This window comes from Rhinichthys klamathensis, unplaced genomic scaffold (assembly GCF_029890125.1).
Source record: "Rhinichthys klamathensis goyatoka isolate OS25496 unplaced genomic scaffold, OSU_Roscu_1.1 h1tg000320l_1, whole genome shotgun sequence".
Classification (NCBI taxonomy): domain Eukaryota; kingdom Metazoa; phylum Chordata; class Actinopteri; order Cypriniformes; family Leuciscidae; genus Rhinichthys; species Rhinichthys klamathensis.
In genome coordinates, this window is record NW_026606836.1 from 627,361 (window position 1) to 642,183 (window position 14,823).

The window sequence follows — 14,823 nt, forward strand, 5'->3', positions numbered from 1 at the left end:
TCCAAACTGTATAATGCTAATTGTCAATCATATTTGACGATAGTGGTCCTGACAGAACCCAAACTTTTGAATGGTAGTGAAGATGAGCTTAAAGCTAACAAAAATTTAAAAAAAGCAGCACTTCATTTAGCAAATTTTATTTCCCCACCCCAAAATGCACCAACCTCCCATGTGTGTTGCCCCTTCTGAAACCCTAATCATCAGCTCTGGGTCACACTGGCTGACCTTTGGTACTAAGATGCTTGTCTCCCAACTTACAAGTGATGAATAAAATGAACTGTCTATATTTTTTGGGTTGAGTCAGGAGGAGGACTGTATTAGTGTCCTGGATTTATTTTAGAAATGTAGTCCAACACCAGCGAACACATTATCTCATGTAGTTGGCCTTTGAAGGTAGCTGATAGCCGAGATCACATGCAGCGAAATGTGTTGTTGGCACACAGCAAACATCCCGAGGGCTGAATGGAGTATTCAGTGAGTATCAGTTTCTCACTTTATCTGCCTACAGGTCAAGGACATTTCATCAAAGATTTTGTGCTTTTGTTCACCAGCAAAATGAATGAGATAAGATAATTCGAACTGAAGAACATTTCAGTGAATATAAGCAATAATATATATATATATATGTGTGTGTGTGTGTGTGTGTGTGTGTGTGTGTGTGTGTGTGTGTGTGTGTGTGTGTATAATCATATCACCAACGTGTACACATGTGTGGTGTGTACACGTTGGTGTGTTTCACACAGGGCGTGTGATGCGTCAGTGCAGCAGTGTTGGAGTAGAAGTGCTTGTAGTTAGTGCATGCTGCCTCTGCATGCTGCCTCTGCTTGCCTCTCTGCTTTCAGCTACTGCCACCGGATAGCCCTCTGTTTTTAGGGGTGAAAAGAGGAGCCGAGTGTGTAAGCCTCCTCAGCCGGTACATAGCCTCTCCACTGCCAAGATCTCGTACACGCCTCCCCGTGGCACACATGGTAACTGGTCCCTTGAGGTTCCAGGCAAAGTTGTACGGGATCTCGGAGTAGCAGTGGGCCCCAGAGACGCGGCATGCAGGCCCATCGGTGAGTGGAAACGCCCTGATGCCCGTCAACCACTGTCCCAGTTATGGGTAAATAGCCCCAGCTATGGGTAAACAGTGAAGACCTCAACGGCGGCACAGGCGGAAGATGGTGATGTGAGAACCACCACAACGGCTGGAAAGGCGGAAAAAGGCAACCCCAGGCCACGTGGGTTAACTCAGGAGGGTACAGTGGCTAGGGGAGCAAACCCCGAAGACAAACCTGCACCTGGGGACAGGCAAAGGCGGAGTCCAACTGACCGGACCACCGGCAGCCCCCTGCAACTCCTGCCAGACGAAGGTCGTCATGGGTTCCCTCATGCCACTGGAAGTCATCTGGTAGGAGTGAAGATGGTGGGAGTGAGGTTTGCGCACCCACACCCTCACCTTAATCCTTACCTATGCGCAAGCTTCTTGCCCCCCCCCCCCCCCCCCCACCCCACCCCACCCCCCCCCCTCTCCCTCAAAGTCCTGTGGCGATGTGGAATGGTGGTGGGCACAGGCCAAGGATGTGGCTGGGAGTGTCTAACCAAACCATGCACACAGGCGGCAATGGAGTGATGGTCGCTAGGACTGCGGGATGGAGCAGCGCGTCTTTTCGGCAGCTTCCACTGCGACTGAGCAGCTCCACACTGCTCACCCCTGAGATGGGGAAGGACCTGGAAAAGGTGGTCCAAAAATTGTCTGCTCCTCATACTCCGGACGGTAAGCCGCAACCGTCGGAGCATCCCCCCCTTGCGGTCGAAAAATCAAAGTAAAAAATAAGCTAAGTATTGCTTCGTGGAACGTTCGTACACTGCTGGACCTGGCCGAAACTCCTGATAGGCCCCATCGCAGGACAGCACTGGTGGCCCTGGAGCTCGCAAGATATAACATCGACATAGCAGCTCTCAGCGAGACCAGACTACATGGGGAGGACTCCCTGACAGAGGTTGGTGCTGGGTACACCTTCTTCTGGAAGGGGGTCCCCGAAGGCACTCGCCGCAACCATGGAGTTGGCTTTGCTGTAAAGTCTAAACTGCTGCAGTGCATTCCGGAATCCCCCATCGGCATCAATGAAAGACTGATGACATGGCGCATTCCCCTGGCAAAGGAACGCTTCGCCACTCTCATCAGTGCATACGCTCCAACACTTGATGCAGAGTACAACCTCAAAGAGGATTTCTACAGAACTCTTGATGGCATCTTACAAAAAATACCGGCTACGGACAAGCTCATACTCATGGGAGATTTCAATGCTAGAGTGGGCACGGAGCACCTGGTATGGAGTAAAGTCATTGGCCAGCATGGTGTGGGGAAAATGAACCACAACGGGCTCAGACTCCTCTCCCTCTGTGCAGAGCACCAGCTGGTCATTACCAACACCGTCTTCCAGATGAAGAACAGGCTTAAGACCACCTGGCAGCACCCCCGCTCAAAACACTGGCATCTTCTTGACTATGTGATTGTCCGTCAAAAGGACAGACAAGATGTCCTCACCACCCGTGTTATGCGCGGAGCTGAGTGCTGGACTGACCACCTCATGGTCAGATCCAAACTACTCATGAGCATTCACCCCCGTGGCCCAAGGACAGCTCCTAACAAGAAACTCAACTGCATAGCGCTGAATAGCCTCACCACCAAAGACAACCTCCGACGGCTCCTTGCTGAAAACCTCGACAAGATCCCAGAGGAATCAACCGATTGGCCAGGTCTGTGCCAGGCTATTCATAGCGCAGCCTCAGAGGCGCTAGGTCAATCAAGGAAACACCACCAGGACTGGTTTGACTGTAACTCAGCTGAGATACAGTTACTCCTAAAAACCAAGCATGAGGCCCACAAAGCTCTCCTGTCCTGCCCCGGATCTCCCACCCTTAAAGCCACCTTCATTGCTGCAAGAACAGCAACCCAGCGAGCCCTCAGGACTATGGAGGACACCTGGTGGGTGCAAAAGGCGCGAGAAATCCAGAACCTGGCAGATTGCAATAATATTCAAGGCTTTTATGATGCCATAAAAGCATTGTACGGCCCCAGGAAGCGGGCGATTGCCCCAGTCCGATCAGCTGATGGCGCCATTCTCTTCAAGGACCGCCACGAGATCATTGCCCGCTGGGCAAATCATTTTGAGAGTCTCCTCAACCACATCAACCCTGTCGACCCACATATTCTGGATAATCTTCCAGACCTGCCACCATCCATACACCTGGACACCCCACCACTTTACTCAGAACTTCGGCAAGCTATTGCAGGGCTGAAGAACAACAAAAGCCCTGGACCCGATGGAATCCCTGCAGAGGTTTTCAAACACGGAGGATACATCCTCACGCGTCGCCTGCACCTCCTGATCCAAAACATCTGGGAACATGGGACCCTCCCACAGGACTGGAAGGATGCTAACATCGTGGTCATTTACAAGCAGAAAGGAGACCGAGCAGTCTGCGGCAACAGCCGCGGGATATCTCTTCTATCCATCGCAGGGAAAGTCCTGGCCAAGATCATGCTCAGCAGATTGGTTGAGTACATCTCGGAAACTGTGCTTCCGGAAACGCAGTGTGGCTTCCGGAAGACCAGATCCACGACAGACATGGTTTTTGTCTTGAGGCAGCTGATGGAGAAGAGCCGAGAACATCACAAAGACCTTTACGTTGCCTTCATCGACCTCAGCAAAGCTTTTGATACCATCAACCGTGAACTGCTCTGGAAACACCTCTCCAAACTTGGGGTACCACACAAGTTTCTCAGCATCCTAAAGCAGCTGCATGATGGGATGCAAGCCAGAGTCCTTATGGGAGAACTCCAGTCAGAGTCTTTCGAGGTAAGCGTTGGGGTGAAGCAAGGCTGTGTCTTGGCTCCGGTGCTCTTTAACATCCTCCTCTCTGCCATCACCTGCCTCTTCCACCGTGTCATGGGACGTGAAGACGGTGTCCATGTGGAATACCGACTTGACGGAAGCCTTTTCAACATCCGTCGGCTACAGGCCCGCACTAAGACAAAGACCCGCCAAATTTGTGAGCTTCAGTACGCTGATGACTGTGCCGTCTTAGCCCACAGTCCGGACTCTATGCAGCACGCCCTTAACACAATATCCCGTCTGTACCAATCCTTTGGCCTACAGGTCAACATTAAAAAAACCGAGGTCATGTCCCATATCACCACCCCCGCCCTCACAACCCCCAGTTTTCATATAAACGGTGTTCCACTTAAAACAGTGGACCACTTCACCTATCTCGGCTCCACTCTGTCCTCATGCTGTTCACTTGATACAGAAATACACACCCGGATAAATAAAGCCTCGTCATCTTTTGGACGCCTACGCAGCAGGGTTTTTGAAAACCGTAACCTGAAGATCAGTACCAAGGTCGCTGTTTACAACGCGGTATGTCTTGCCACTCTGCTTTATGGGGCAGAGTCATGGACCCCATACCGCCAGCACATCATCACCTTGGAGGCCTTCCATATTCGCTGCCTACAGAAGATCCTCAGTTTGTCCTGGGAAGACCGAATCCCCCATACAGTCATCCTCAGCAACACTGGCTCAATCTGTATGGAAGCAGCTGTGGCCAAAAAACATCTGCGCTGGATAGGGCACACCATACGTATGCCTGAACACCGCTTGCCCCGCCAAGTCCTCTACAGTCAACTAATGGGCGCAAAGCGGTCCGCTGGAGGGCAAAAGCGGCGCTTTAAGGACTACACCAGGGTCATCCTAAAGCGAGCGAACATCCCCCTTACGCAGCTTGAATCTTTGGCACTCGACAGATCTGCCTGGCAGGTCACCTGTGCCACTGCAGTCTCTCAAATACACCAAAACAACCAAGACCGACGATCCGAGAGGCGTATCAAGAGACACCAGTGGGCGGCTGGTACCCCCCTGGCATCTGGTTTCCCTTGCTCCATCTGCGGACGAGTGTGCGGCTCAAGGATCGGACTCTACGCCCACGAGAAGTGGCACCAGCGGCAAGGTCGCTGAACCCAACCCCCCTCCCACCCCCACCCCTGGAGCAAGTGTCATCATCGAACACGATGGACAGCTAAGAATAATCATATACATTTATATATGATATTTATACATATTTAATATAACTAAATATGTATCAATAATACACACACACACACACACACACACATATATATGCAGCAGCTTTACTGTTAAAAACTAGCCATTCTCACCAGTTCCATCAACTTTCTGTTTGTAGATGATGTCCTTCACTGTATCAGAGAAGAAAATTGAATTGTCTGCAGCACTGAAGTCCACTCCAACAAAATAAGATGGAGTTCCTGTCACAGGTAGAATGACGTCTTCTTGTGTGGACAGGTTGAAGGGGATTCCTCTGACCGCCAGCTGACTGGAGAACAGCAAAAACTGCCTTACAGCTGCAAGAGACATATTTTTCTTTAATGTTTTCTTTAAAAATTAAGTTCTTGTATCTCAAAAGGCTGATGTCTTATATAAAAACATAAGATGCAAATGCTAATCAAAAAAACAAACACAAGGTGTGACTAAGACCTGTCTTACCGATGCATCTCTTGCCGTCAGCATGCAGATCGTAGCCCATTCGGCAGCGGCAGCGATATCCCAGACCGCCATTATCAGTTCTGTGACTCAGAACACAGATGTGCTCACAGCCTCCTCGATCAGTGCCACAGGGGTTACTTACTGGCCGAGCAAACAAACATACATGTCACCAAAATAAAACCACAAAAAGAATAGCAGTCATTCAGTATTTTTGTTTAAAACCTCTCCTAAGCACAGTGATTAATTCACAGTTGTTTCACTGCCGTCCAGGATGCAACAGGACGGATTAACATAATGTTTACACTACAGATAAGATGAGATCACATTGCATTTCTGATTATCTTTATGTGTGGTTTTATTGATCAAAACAAAACTTTTTGGCCCACACTTACACCTGTATTTAACGCTGATCAATTGTGAATGCATAACCAGAGATATAAACAAGGTCCATGGAAACAGGAACGGCTCAGTAGTAGTGACCACCAATTTACGTAATGGAAATCTCTGATATATATATAGTTTATTGCAAAATATTCAAATATGTATATATATATTTGTGTGTGTGTGTGTGTGTCAATTTGTATCAACTGAATTTAAAAAGTTTATACTTATATAAATATATAAACGTATACAAATATAGTCTATTTTATACTTAACATTGGTCAGTTCTAATGACAATCTGTATTTTCAGTTTTCAGTTTAATTCTAGTTCTATCATGACAACTCTCAGAAGACTTTTAGCATGGTAATGGATATGATCATGTTAATGTATTTGGTCTTGGCGGAATAGATCTGCTACGCTGCTGCTGCAGAACAAGTACAGGAACTTGCTACTGCCAACACATACGCTGATATGCTGCTGTGAGTATGCAAGACATACTGCTGCTGCACAAATAGGATATTTATAAATTACCCATAGCAGATCTATACAGGTGGAGCTGGGGAAGGTGGAGGGTTTCAGAGGAACTGCTGCAAACTGCTATTGTGAATGCTTACCAGCCATTTAAATGTTGTGCGAATATCATCAGTTTGTGTCAATGACCTATTAACCTGTGCTTTATTGCTTAAAACTTAGAGAATTTGAGTGGGAAAATACTCATTGAAACAAAACCACAGTAAAACCAAAACTGCACTGAAATCACATACTTATAAAACCAAAACCAGCACTAAAATTCTGTTGGCGACATCTAAGCAGTTTAATTTTAATCATACTGAGTGGCACATGCACTTTCTAGGCTGCTTACCAAAGGGCTGTTTGTATGCATGGACCACAGTCAGACCATGTGGTCTCTGAGAGGTCTTGTAGAGCTCTTGAGGACTGTTGTCGCTGTATTTATTAGCCTTCATAACTGCCATCTTAGTCCAGTCAGTGTAGTAGACCGAATGCTCGAACAAAGCAATGCCAAATGGATGAGGAATCACAGAACCACCATGAACCACCGTTTTCCTATCGGAGAATTCAAATAAGAGCCTAATACACTTCTGAAAAGTGGAAACAACATGGGAAAATAAGCATGCATTCCCAAATGAAATATCTCTGCAACTTGTAGAAGATACCTATGCAAGCCATCGTAGGTTGTGGTTTCAATATAATCGTAACGGCTGTCCACCCAATACACTCTCTTGGCCTCAAGGTCCAAAGTAATCCCAGCAGGCCAGCCGAGTTTGGTCCTAATGATCCCATATCGATTGGTGCCATCCATGTAGGCCCTTTCCAGACCTGGTTCCCCATTCAAAGTATCCCAGTCAGAGAAGAAGAGGTACCTAAACTCAAGCATAATAAACTCATTGTGACACAAGACATTCTTTTAAAATCACATTTACTGTCTACAATAAAAAAAGGAAATATATTAAATGATCCTATTATAATGACAAACCATGATTTATCAATCTAATGTTGCACTGAAAGACTTGAAGAGCAACTTGAACTTCAAAGGTATTTCCTCTAATATACTGTTAGCGCTCAGTTTGGACAGTATTGGGTTACGGATAAACCCTTGGGGATAAGAACGAGATTTTGAAATAAATACCCAAAGAACTTTATTTTCAAACACGATCCATAGCGATTCAACTTTACGCATTAATTGTCACTTCTCAATTTAGCAGGGGGCCACCTGGCCATACGGCCCTATCGGGTTTCCATGAAGCTCATCTTTGCTTAATTACTTCTGACTAATCCTTACAGACAGTGTACAACATTCCCGTTCTCAGTATCTGATGCTGCAGATCCGAGATCAGCTTTATGATTTCACTAACAATGGGCGCGGATTATGTGGAGGAAGCTAGGATAAGATTAAAGTCAATGGGAACCGTCTAACCTCTCCTCTGGGAACTCACCCCACAGTCGGGTCAAGCGCGAGACCTCTTGGGTTGCCCAGGTGTTCGGCGATCAACGTGACCCGATTGCTCCCGTCTAAGTCCACCATGTCGATTCTGTTGACGCTGCCCTCCACCACATACAGCTTATTATTCACCCAGTCCACGGCGAGGTTTTCAGGATAGTCCACGGATACGTTCAGTACCACCTGCAAATGCGACCCATCCATTTCCACGGAAAACACCTATTTGGAGAAAACAACTGGTTAGGGAAGCTGTTGTTGAGGTTTTAACACTGCTGAAAAGACCAGCATTTGTTGTAGGGTTCTTAAGTTAAAGAAGTAAAGACCCTTGCACACTGAGTCCGAAATTTTCGTCCGAAATTTCAGCACGTTAAAAAGTAAATACGACCTCACGTTATGTCAATCCCGCTTGCACACTGCCTCCGAAACTTTTGTCCGTCATAAAAAAAACTGGATCGGGTTCGATTTTCTGCGTTTTTCGCATCCGTAGCAAGCAGTTTGAATGGTGTTTTGACAATTCAGAGCCACCGAATCATGAATACGAAAAAACGCATACGAAAATTTCGGACTCAGTGTGCAAGGGCCTTTAAACTGAAATAAAGTTGAAATAAAATGCAATATGCCTTGGCATATAAGGTATGCAATAAAACCGTTTAATGGACAGCTAGTTCCAAGTCAGTTTAATCACTGTGCTATATTAATGTGCTGTTTTCATTGAAGCACACAGAGACATGTCACTCGCACACAGCAGAGATCGCGCTGCACACCCACAGAAACATGTTATCAACGCTGCCCCGTAACTTTTATTAATAAAAGTAGCATCACTACATTATATTTCTCAGCAACGAGGGGGTTTCATCGCTGGTTTTGAAGTAATTCAACTCACAGATTCTTTGAGAGAGACGCTGCACACAGACGCAGTTAATTCACACACACACACACACAATCTCCCTCTCTCAATAATGAATTAAAATGAATGCTATAATTCATTCATTAAAGTAAATGTAATCTTACACACTACTTTATCTCTTTATCTTTGTCTGATTCAAAGAGGACAGAATCTAACGAGCTTTAACTGACGGAAATAACCGTAATTTTTACCCTTCCAGTCAAATATTGCACTGCAAACATCAATAACAGCTGTAAATTGTCAATGCTGGTACATGCGGATTAATCCACAGCTAGCTATGCATTAAACGATTTGAATGCACCTTGGCTTTGCGTCTGGTGGTTCTTTGTCTTCACGTCGTGCATTATAATTGTTTAATGCACAGCTAGCTTTAGATTATTCCTTACTAATAGCATATAAATAATAATAATAAAATAGCTTCACTTTAAAGATCACGATAGACAACCAACCTCATAAGTTTGGTTGGTAAACAGCATGGCTATGCTCAGAGTTTCCGCTAGAAAAAAATGGTGCCGGTCAAAGTGACCGGCAGAGGTTTCGTTTAACGGACATTTTGATGATATGCCGGTCAAATATCGCCTCTTAATTAGTCAAGTTGAGGAAAACTGGAGGCAGGCTATGTAACTTAAAAAATGATAAGGCCGTATAGAATGCAACATTATTATTAGTCTGACTTTCAAATAGACGAAAACAACATAAACGTCCGATTGGCGTCAATTAACACCAATTGTTTTTTACTATGGTTTCACACACATTCACTTTTTGAAACATTGAGGCACGGATGTACCTAATACAAATAAATAACTAGCTAACTAGTTAACATCTCCAGTTAACTAGCAGATCATTCATTTAGTACGCTATTAAATAAGAGATCTAGCGCTAAAATCAGTTGTTTTTTAAATCAAGCTGAGCGCTCGTGTCCGCTGCTATAAGTTGCATGGACGACGCGCTGCGCGAGTTGCGCAATCTTCACTCGGACGCGCGTTTCAATCTATCGCCGTTGCGGAGACTATACACAGGCGAAGCACTGCTACTTGGGCGCAGAGATATCACGCAACACCTGAAATAAAGCTTGCCACAAAGAACCGGCGAAAGTAATGATTATGCATGAAACATTTAAATTGTTGATAAATTGATAAAGTTGACGATGCAGACTCGCCATCTTCGCAGTAGTGAACGCGCATAGAGAGAGAAATGCTCACTTCACATGAATAAATTCTTATTTTTTAATCCAGGCAAATTTGTTGATGAAACATTGATTAAAATGAAGATACAATTTATACAAAACGAAATAAACTTTAAAGAAAGGCTTTCTACAAAACAAAACAAAATAAGTGGTCAAAATCATGTCTGACCAATTCCAAATGTTTTCCGATATATAGGCCTATTGGTCATCTTATGATCCTATCTTACTCATCTCATGCGGTTCCCTTTTCATATAGCCTAATCAACATAGATGATATAAAAAAAATAATAACATTATATTATTTATAAAAATGAAACGTATATTTAAGTTTTTTAACTTATAATAAGCGTCGCACACCGCTCCGCTTTGCTCACATGCTCCGGTGTGTAGTCTAATGCATGTGTGCGTGCATGTTGTGGAGGGGTGCGATTTTCGAATAATAATCAACCCAACGATCTTCGAATATTATTTTTGCTTGAAAATTTCGTTTTGTATAAATTGTATATTAATTTTAATCAATGTTTCATCAACAAATTTGCCTGGATTATTAAATAAGAAGCAAATATAGTGGACAATATAGGCTAATCAGGACACGGAGGCGTCGGCGCGAGCACACTTCTCTCTATAGGCGCGTTCACTAGCCTACTGCGAAGATGGCGAGTCTGCATCGTCAACTTTATCAATTTATCAACTTTATCAATAATATCAATGGACCTGGCCATATTTGAAACGTCTCACTCAATCGTTCGTTGTTTAGGTCTATATTACAGCCGTTCAAGGCGTGCGCTTTATTTGAAATGCGCATGCCATGTTGTTTAATAACTTTCAAACGGTAGAGCCTGTTCCTTTATAATAGCCAAAGGTCGGTGTATTTTTTCTTTATAGGCTACATTTTAGGCTTATTCTTAAATTCATATTGTGTTAGGGGGGCGGGATTATTACGCAATTTTAATCGGACAATTTGACCGGAGAGATTTAATTTTGTCGGACATTTCATTTTTTTCCCGGCCAATGTCCGGTAATTACCGGACAACGGAAACCCTGGCTATGCTTTATTTCCTAGTATGCTGCACGAAATCAACCTATATAAATCCAACCTGATCTAAGGTTTAAAGTCCTACCAAAACAATCAAAACTTGGTCAAAACTTGACATTATATTCTCTTCTTAAATAATCATGGGTAATAAGATTGTAGTCTGGCTTGTATCATCTAACATCTGAGAGGTTGCCTTTCTCCGCTGCCCCAGAGGTGGTACTCTGAAACCACTGCCCTATTGATTAAAAGATGGCACCAGTTTCTCAGGCTGGATCCCTTGGCATCATAACACAAGCTAAGGCACCATTGCTCTTTGCAGGCTTCGCCCTTTGGAAACCAGAGCCAAACGTCTAAAAGACTATGATTCTTAGCTGACCCGTTTAACAGAAACTCAAGCTGTGAAGGTGGTTTGGTGGTGTGGCTCTTTCCAGACCCCCTGCGAAGAGTCTCTACCAGCATTGTGTTATGTTGGGGTACTAATCGCAGAAACCCGTCTCCTTGCATGTACCCACTTTTTTTGCTCTATGGCCGAATTCCAAATCACAAAGTAGCCAAGAGTTTGAAACAAAGCTCTTTGAGCTGGCCAAAAAATGCGTAAAAAAGGGACTGAACATGGGGAACACGAATACTGCACGGTCACTCCAGATCCTCTCACGTTGCATAAAATTACGCAGAAATATGCACGCATTCTCCTGCATATCAGACACTTTCTGGAGATTAGAAAAATGTAGAGTCTAGCACCGATCTGAGCCAGTTACCGTGACTGCAGCCCTTTGGGAGCGAGACTGCTCACCCATTATTAACGTATTAGCAGTATCTACAGGCATCAGTTGAAGAATTCCCTTTTCCACTGACGGAGAGCCAACTTCCTTCATAGCCTCCACACCAAAGCACTGATAGTTATTATATATATATATATATATATATATTATATATGTTCTTTTTTTCCCCTCATATTTCTCTGTGTTGGGGTGAATTTTGTTTAAACATCAGCAAAACAAAACGGGGAAAAAAGGGGTTTTCAAGGCAGTAAAATTGCACCATTGCATTTTAATCTCAATTCTATGTTGAGAATTAAGGAAAGAATATTAGTTTTTAGAATATAACTTTTTGGCCGTTACATCTCGGGTGTGCACTATTTTCTAATCATTAAACTGACAAGAGTCAATTATTCCACTTATATACTACCACACCTTACCACAACTCAAAACATATGTTGTATTTCAAGACATTTGTCATGTTTTTTTCCCTTAAAATACTCTTGTGTTTAGGACTAATTTATTACGCATCTCATCCCACGCCAAAACGTCATTTTAGAGCTAGTGACGGAGGCTTGAGCCATTGATAGCAGATCGATGAGAGAGAGAGAGAGAGAGAGAGAGAGAGAGAGAGAGAGAGAGAGAGAGAGAGAGAGAGAGAGAGAGAGAGAGAGAGATTGAGCGTGTGTGAATTACCTGAGTCTGTGCGTGTCTCAACAGTGTTCGGCAGCAGCGTCTCTAATAATAGCGAAACTGTAAGTTTATCTGATTCAAGAACAGCGCCGTTATTACCTCGCTAGTGAGAAATGTGATGTAGCTTTTAAGTTGCTAAACTATTTTACTGATAAAATCATTAGAGCAGTGCTGACAACATGTTTCTGTGCTAGTGTGTGTGTGTGAACTGTATGTGTGTGTGTTTGAGCGGGAGAAAGTAAGTATGTGCTTTCCGTACATAATAAAACGTAATTTTGTGGCAAAAAACACAAATAATCTGTTGTTTTTATCCTATTGTTTACTATATTTATTTGCTTGTTCAGTGTCGTTGCGGGTTTTGGCTCTTTCAGGTTTTGCTGATGTAGACTGTAAGGACCTCTGAAATAAATGAAATCATTTGGCGCAGTGATATGGACATGCGATGCGGTCAAGACCTGCCTGGAACTACTTTAGCCTTTGCGTTTCCCTGAAAATAATTGCAAACCTTCGAATGTTTGTCAACCAATTAGATTCAAGTATACATATCTATCATATCATATCATACATACTATCGTTCAAAAGTTTGAGGTCAGCATTTAAAAATAAATAAAAATAAAAATACTTTTATTCAGCAAGGATGCATTAAATTAATCAAAAGTAACAGTATACACATTTATAATGTATAATTGCTGTTCTTTTAAAATTTCTATGAAATATATACATATATATATAAAACTAAAAAGATTAAGCAGCACAATTGTTTTTAACATTGATAATAATAAGAAATGTTTCTGGAGCAGCAAATCAGCATATTAGAATGATTTCTGAAGGATCATGTGACACGAGTAATGATCCTGAAGATTCAGCTTTGATCACAGGAATAAATTACATTTTTAAATATTATTACACTAAAATAGAAAACAGTTGATTTAAATCGTTATGATAATTCACATTATTACTATTTTTACTGTATTATTTGGTCAAATAAATGAGCATTCAATGAGGTGAGCATTCAAGAGACTTCTTTCAAAAAAATCTTACTGACCAGATTTTAGATGGTAGTGTGTGTATATATTCACATTACACATTCATTGACTTGTTGCTATTATGCATTTGAGAGTTGTATGAAGTTGTAACCTATTTTTAGTGAAAACAGATATTATATATAGATTTTAAATGTGTTTTAATTTCTAAGTGGGTCTCTGAGGGTTAACATAATATTGCTTGGTCCTGATTGCTTCAGGAAGAGTTTAGGGAGGCTTGGAAGATGCTGGCACACTCTGTTTGGGCCTTTAGCCAAACGTTGCTGCTGCTGGGGTGTATGAGGTGAGATCAGAGCAGTCTGACTGGCACAATGATTGTATGTGTGAGTGTGTGTTGAGGGTCAGGGACGTCAGTACATGTCCAAGGAGGAAGAGCTGGTATAATGCAGAGCTTTGTTATCAACAACAAATGTAACATCGATATCTCTCGGCCTGACAAGGTTAGAACTTCAGTAATCTGTGAAATGCCACTTATTAAATTCAGGAAAGCTGAGAAGCCGTGGCAGGTGCCAGAGCATTAAATGAATGTAAGTGGGAAACATTAATGCCACACACTGAGCTATGAAAAATGGTACAATGAGCAGTAAAGCAATTAGAACTGGCCGTTTTATAAATCTCAAACATTCACAATATATCCAATGATTTTGCTAACACTATAAAAATATAATCAAGTTAAGCAATATTGTAAATATTGTGCAAATAAATTTTTTTTAATAGATTTTAAACATTAAACTTGCATTAAACAACTACTAGGCTACAATGGCTGTTTGATGGAAATGTTAGATTGAACAAATTATTTACAAAAATATCAACCTTGTCAAAAGGTTCTCAAAAATATTGAGATTACACACCAGGTCAAACGATTGGGATTGGTACGTTTTTTAAAAGTCTCTTATCCTCACCAAGGCTGCATTTTTTTTGCATTTATCTGCACTAATTTAAAATAGTAAAAATGTGAATGTGAAATATTATTATAATTTAAAATAACTGTTTTCTATTTGAATATCTTTTAAAATGTAATTTATTCCTGTGATGCAAAGCTGAATTTCCCAGCATCATTACTCCAGTCTTCAGTGTCACATGATCCTTCAGAAATCATTCTAATATGCTGATTCGCTGCTTAGGATTTCTTATTTTTATCAATGTTGAAAACTGCTTAATATTTCTGTAGATACCAAACATTTTTTTAGGATTCTTCAAGTTCAAAAAAAGAAATATTTTTTCAAAATATAACATAACATAAATTTTGTTACATAAATAAATAAATGTCTTTACACTTTTGATCAATTGAATACATCCTTGTTGAATAAAA

The 14,823-nt window shown here is 42.4% G+C and overlaps 1 protein-coding gene across 5 annotated transcripts in view; it reads right to left on the reverse strand.

Annotated features, from left to right (window-relative positions):
* The window catches only part of lrp2a (low density lipoprotein receptor-related protein 2a), a 123,965-nt gene that overhangs the window by 86,776 nt on the left and 22,366 nt on the right, over positions 1-14,823 (reverse strand). For all 5 annotated transcript variants that reach the window (XM_056271441.1, XM_056271442.1, XM_056271440.1 and 2 more), the window contains exons 12-16: positions 7,884-8,107; positions 7,104-7,310; positions 6,791-6,993; positions 5,547-5,687; positions 5,201-5,404 (exon numbers count right to left, since the gene is read on the reverse strand). In XM_056271441.1, coding sequence (XP_056127416.1) covers positions 5,201-5,404; positions 5,547-5,687; positions 6,791-6,993; positions 7,104-7,310; positions 7,884-8,107 — 979 coding nt within the window. The remainder of the gene's footprint in view (positions 1-5,200; positions 5,405-5,546; positions 5,688-6,790; positions 6,994-7,103; positions 7,311-7,883; positions 8,108-14,823) is intronic.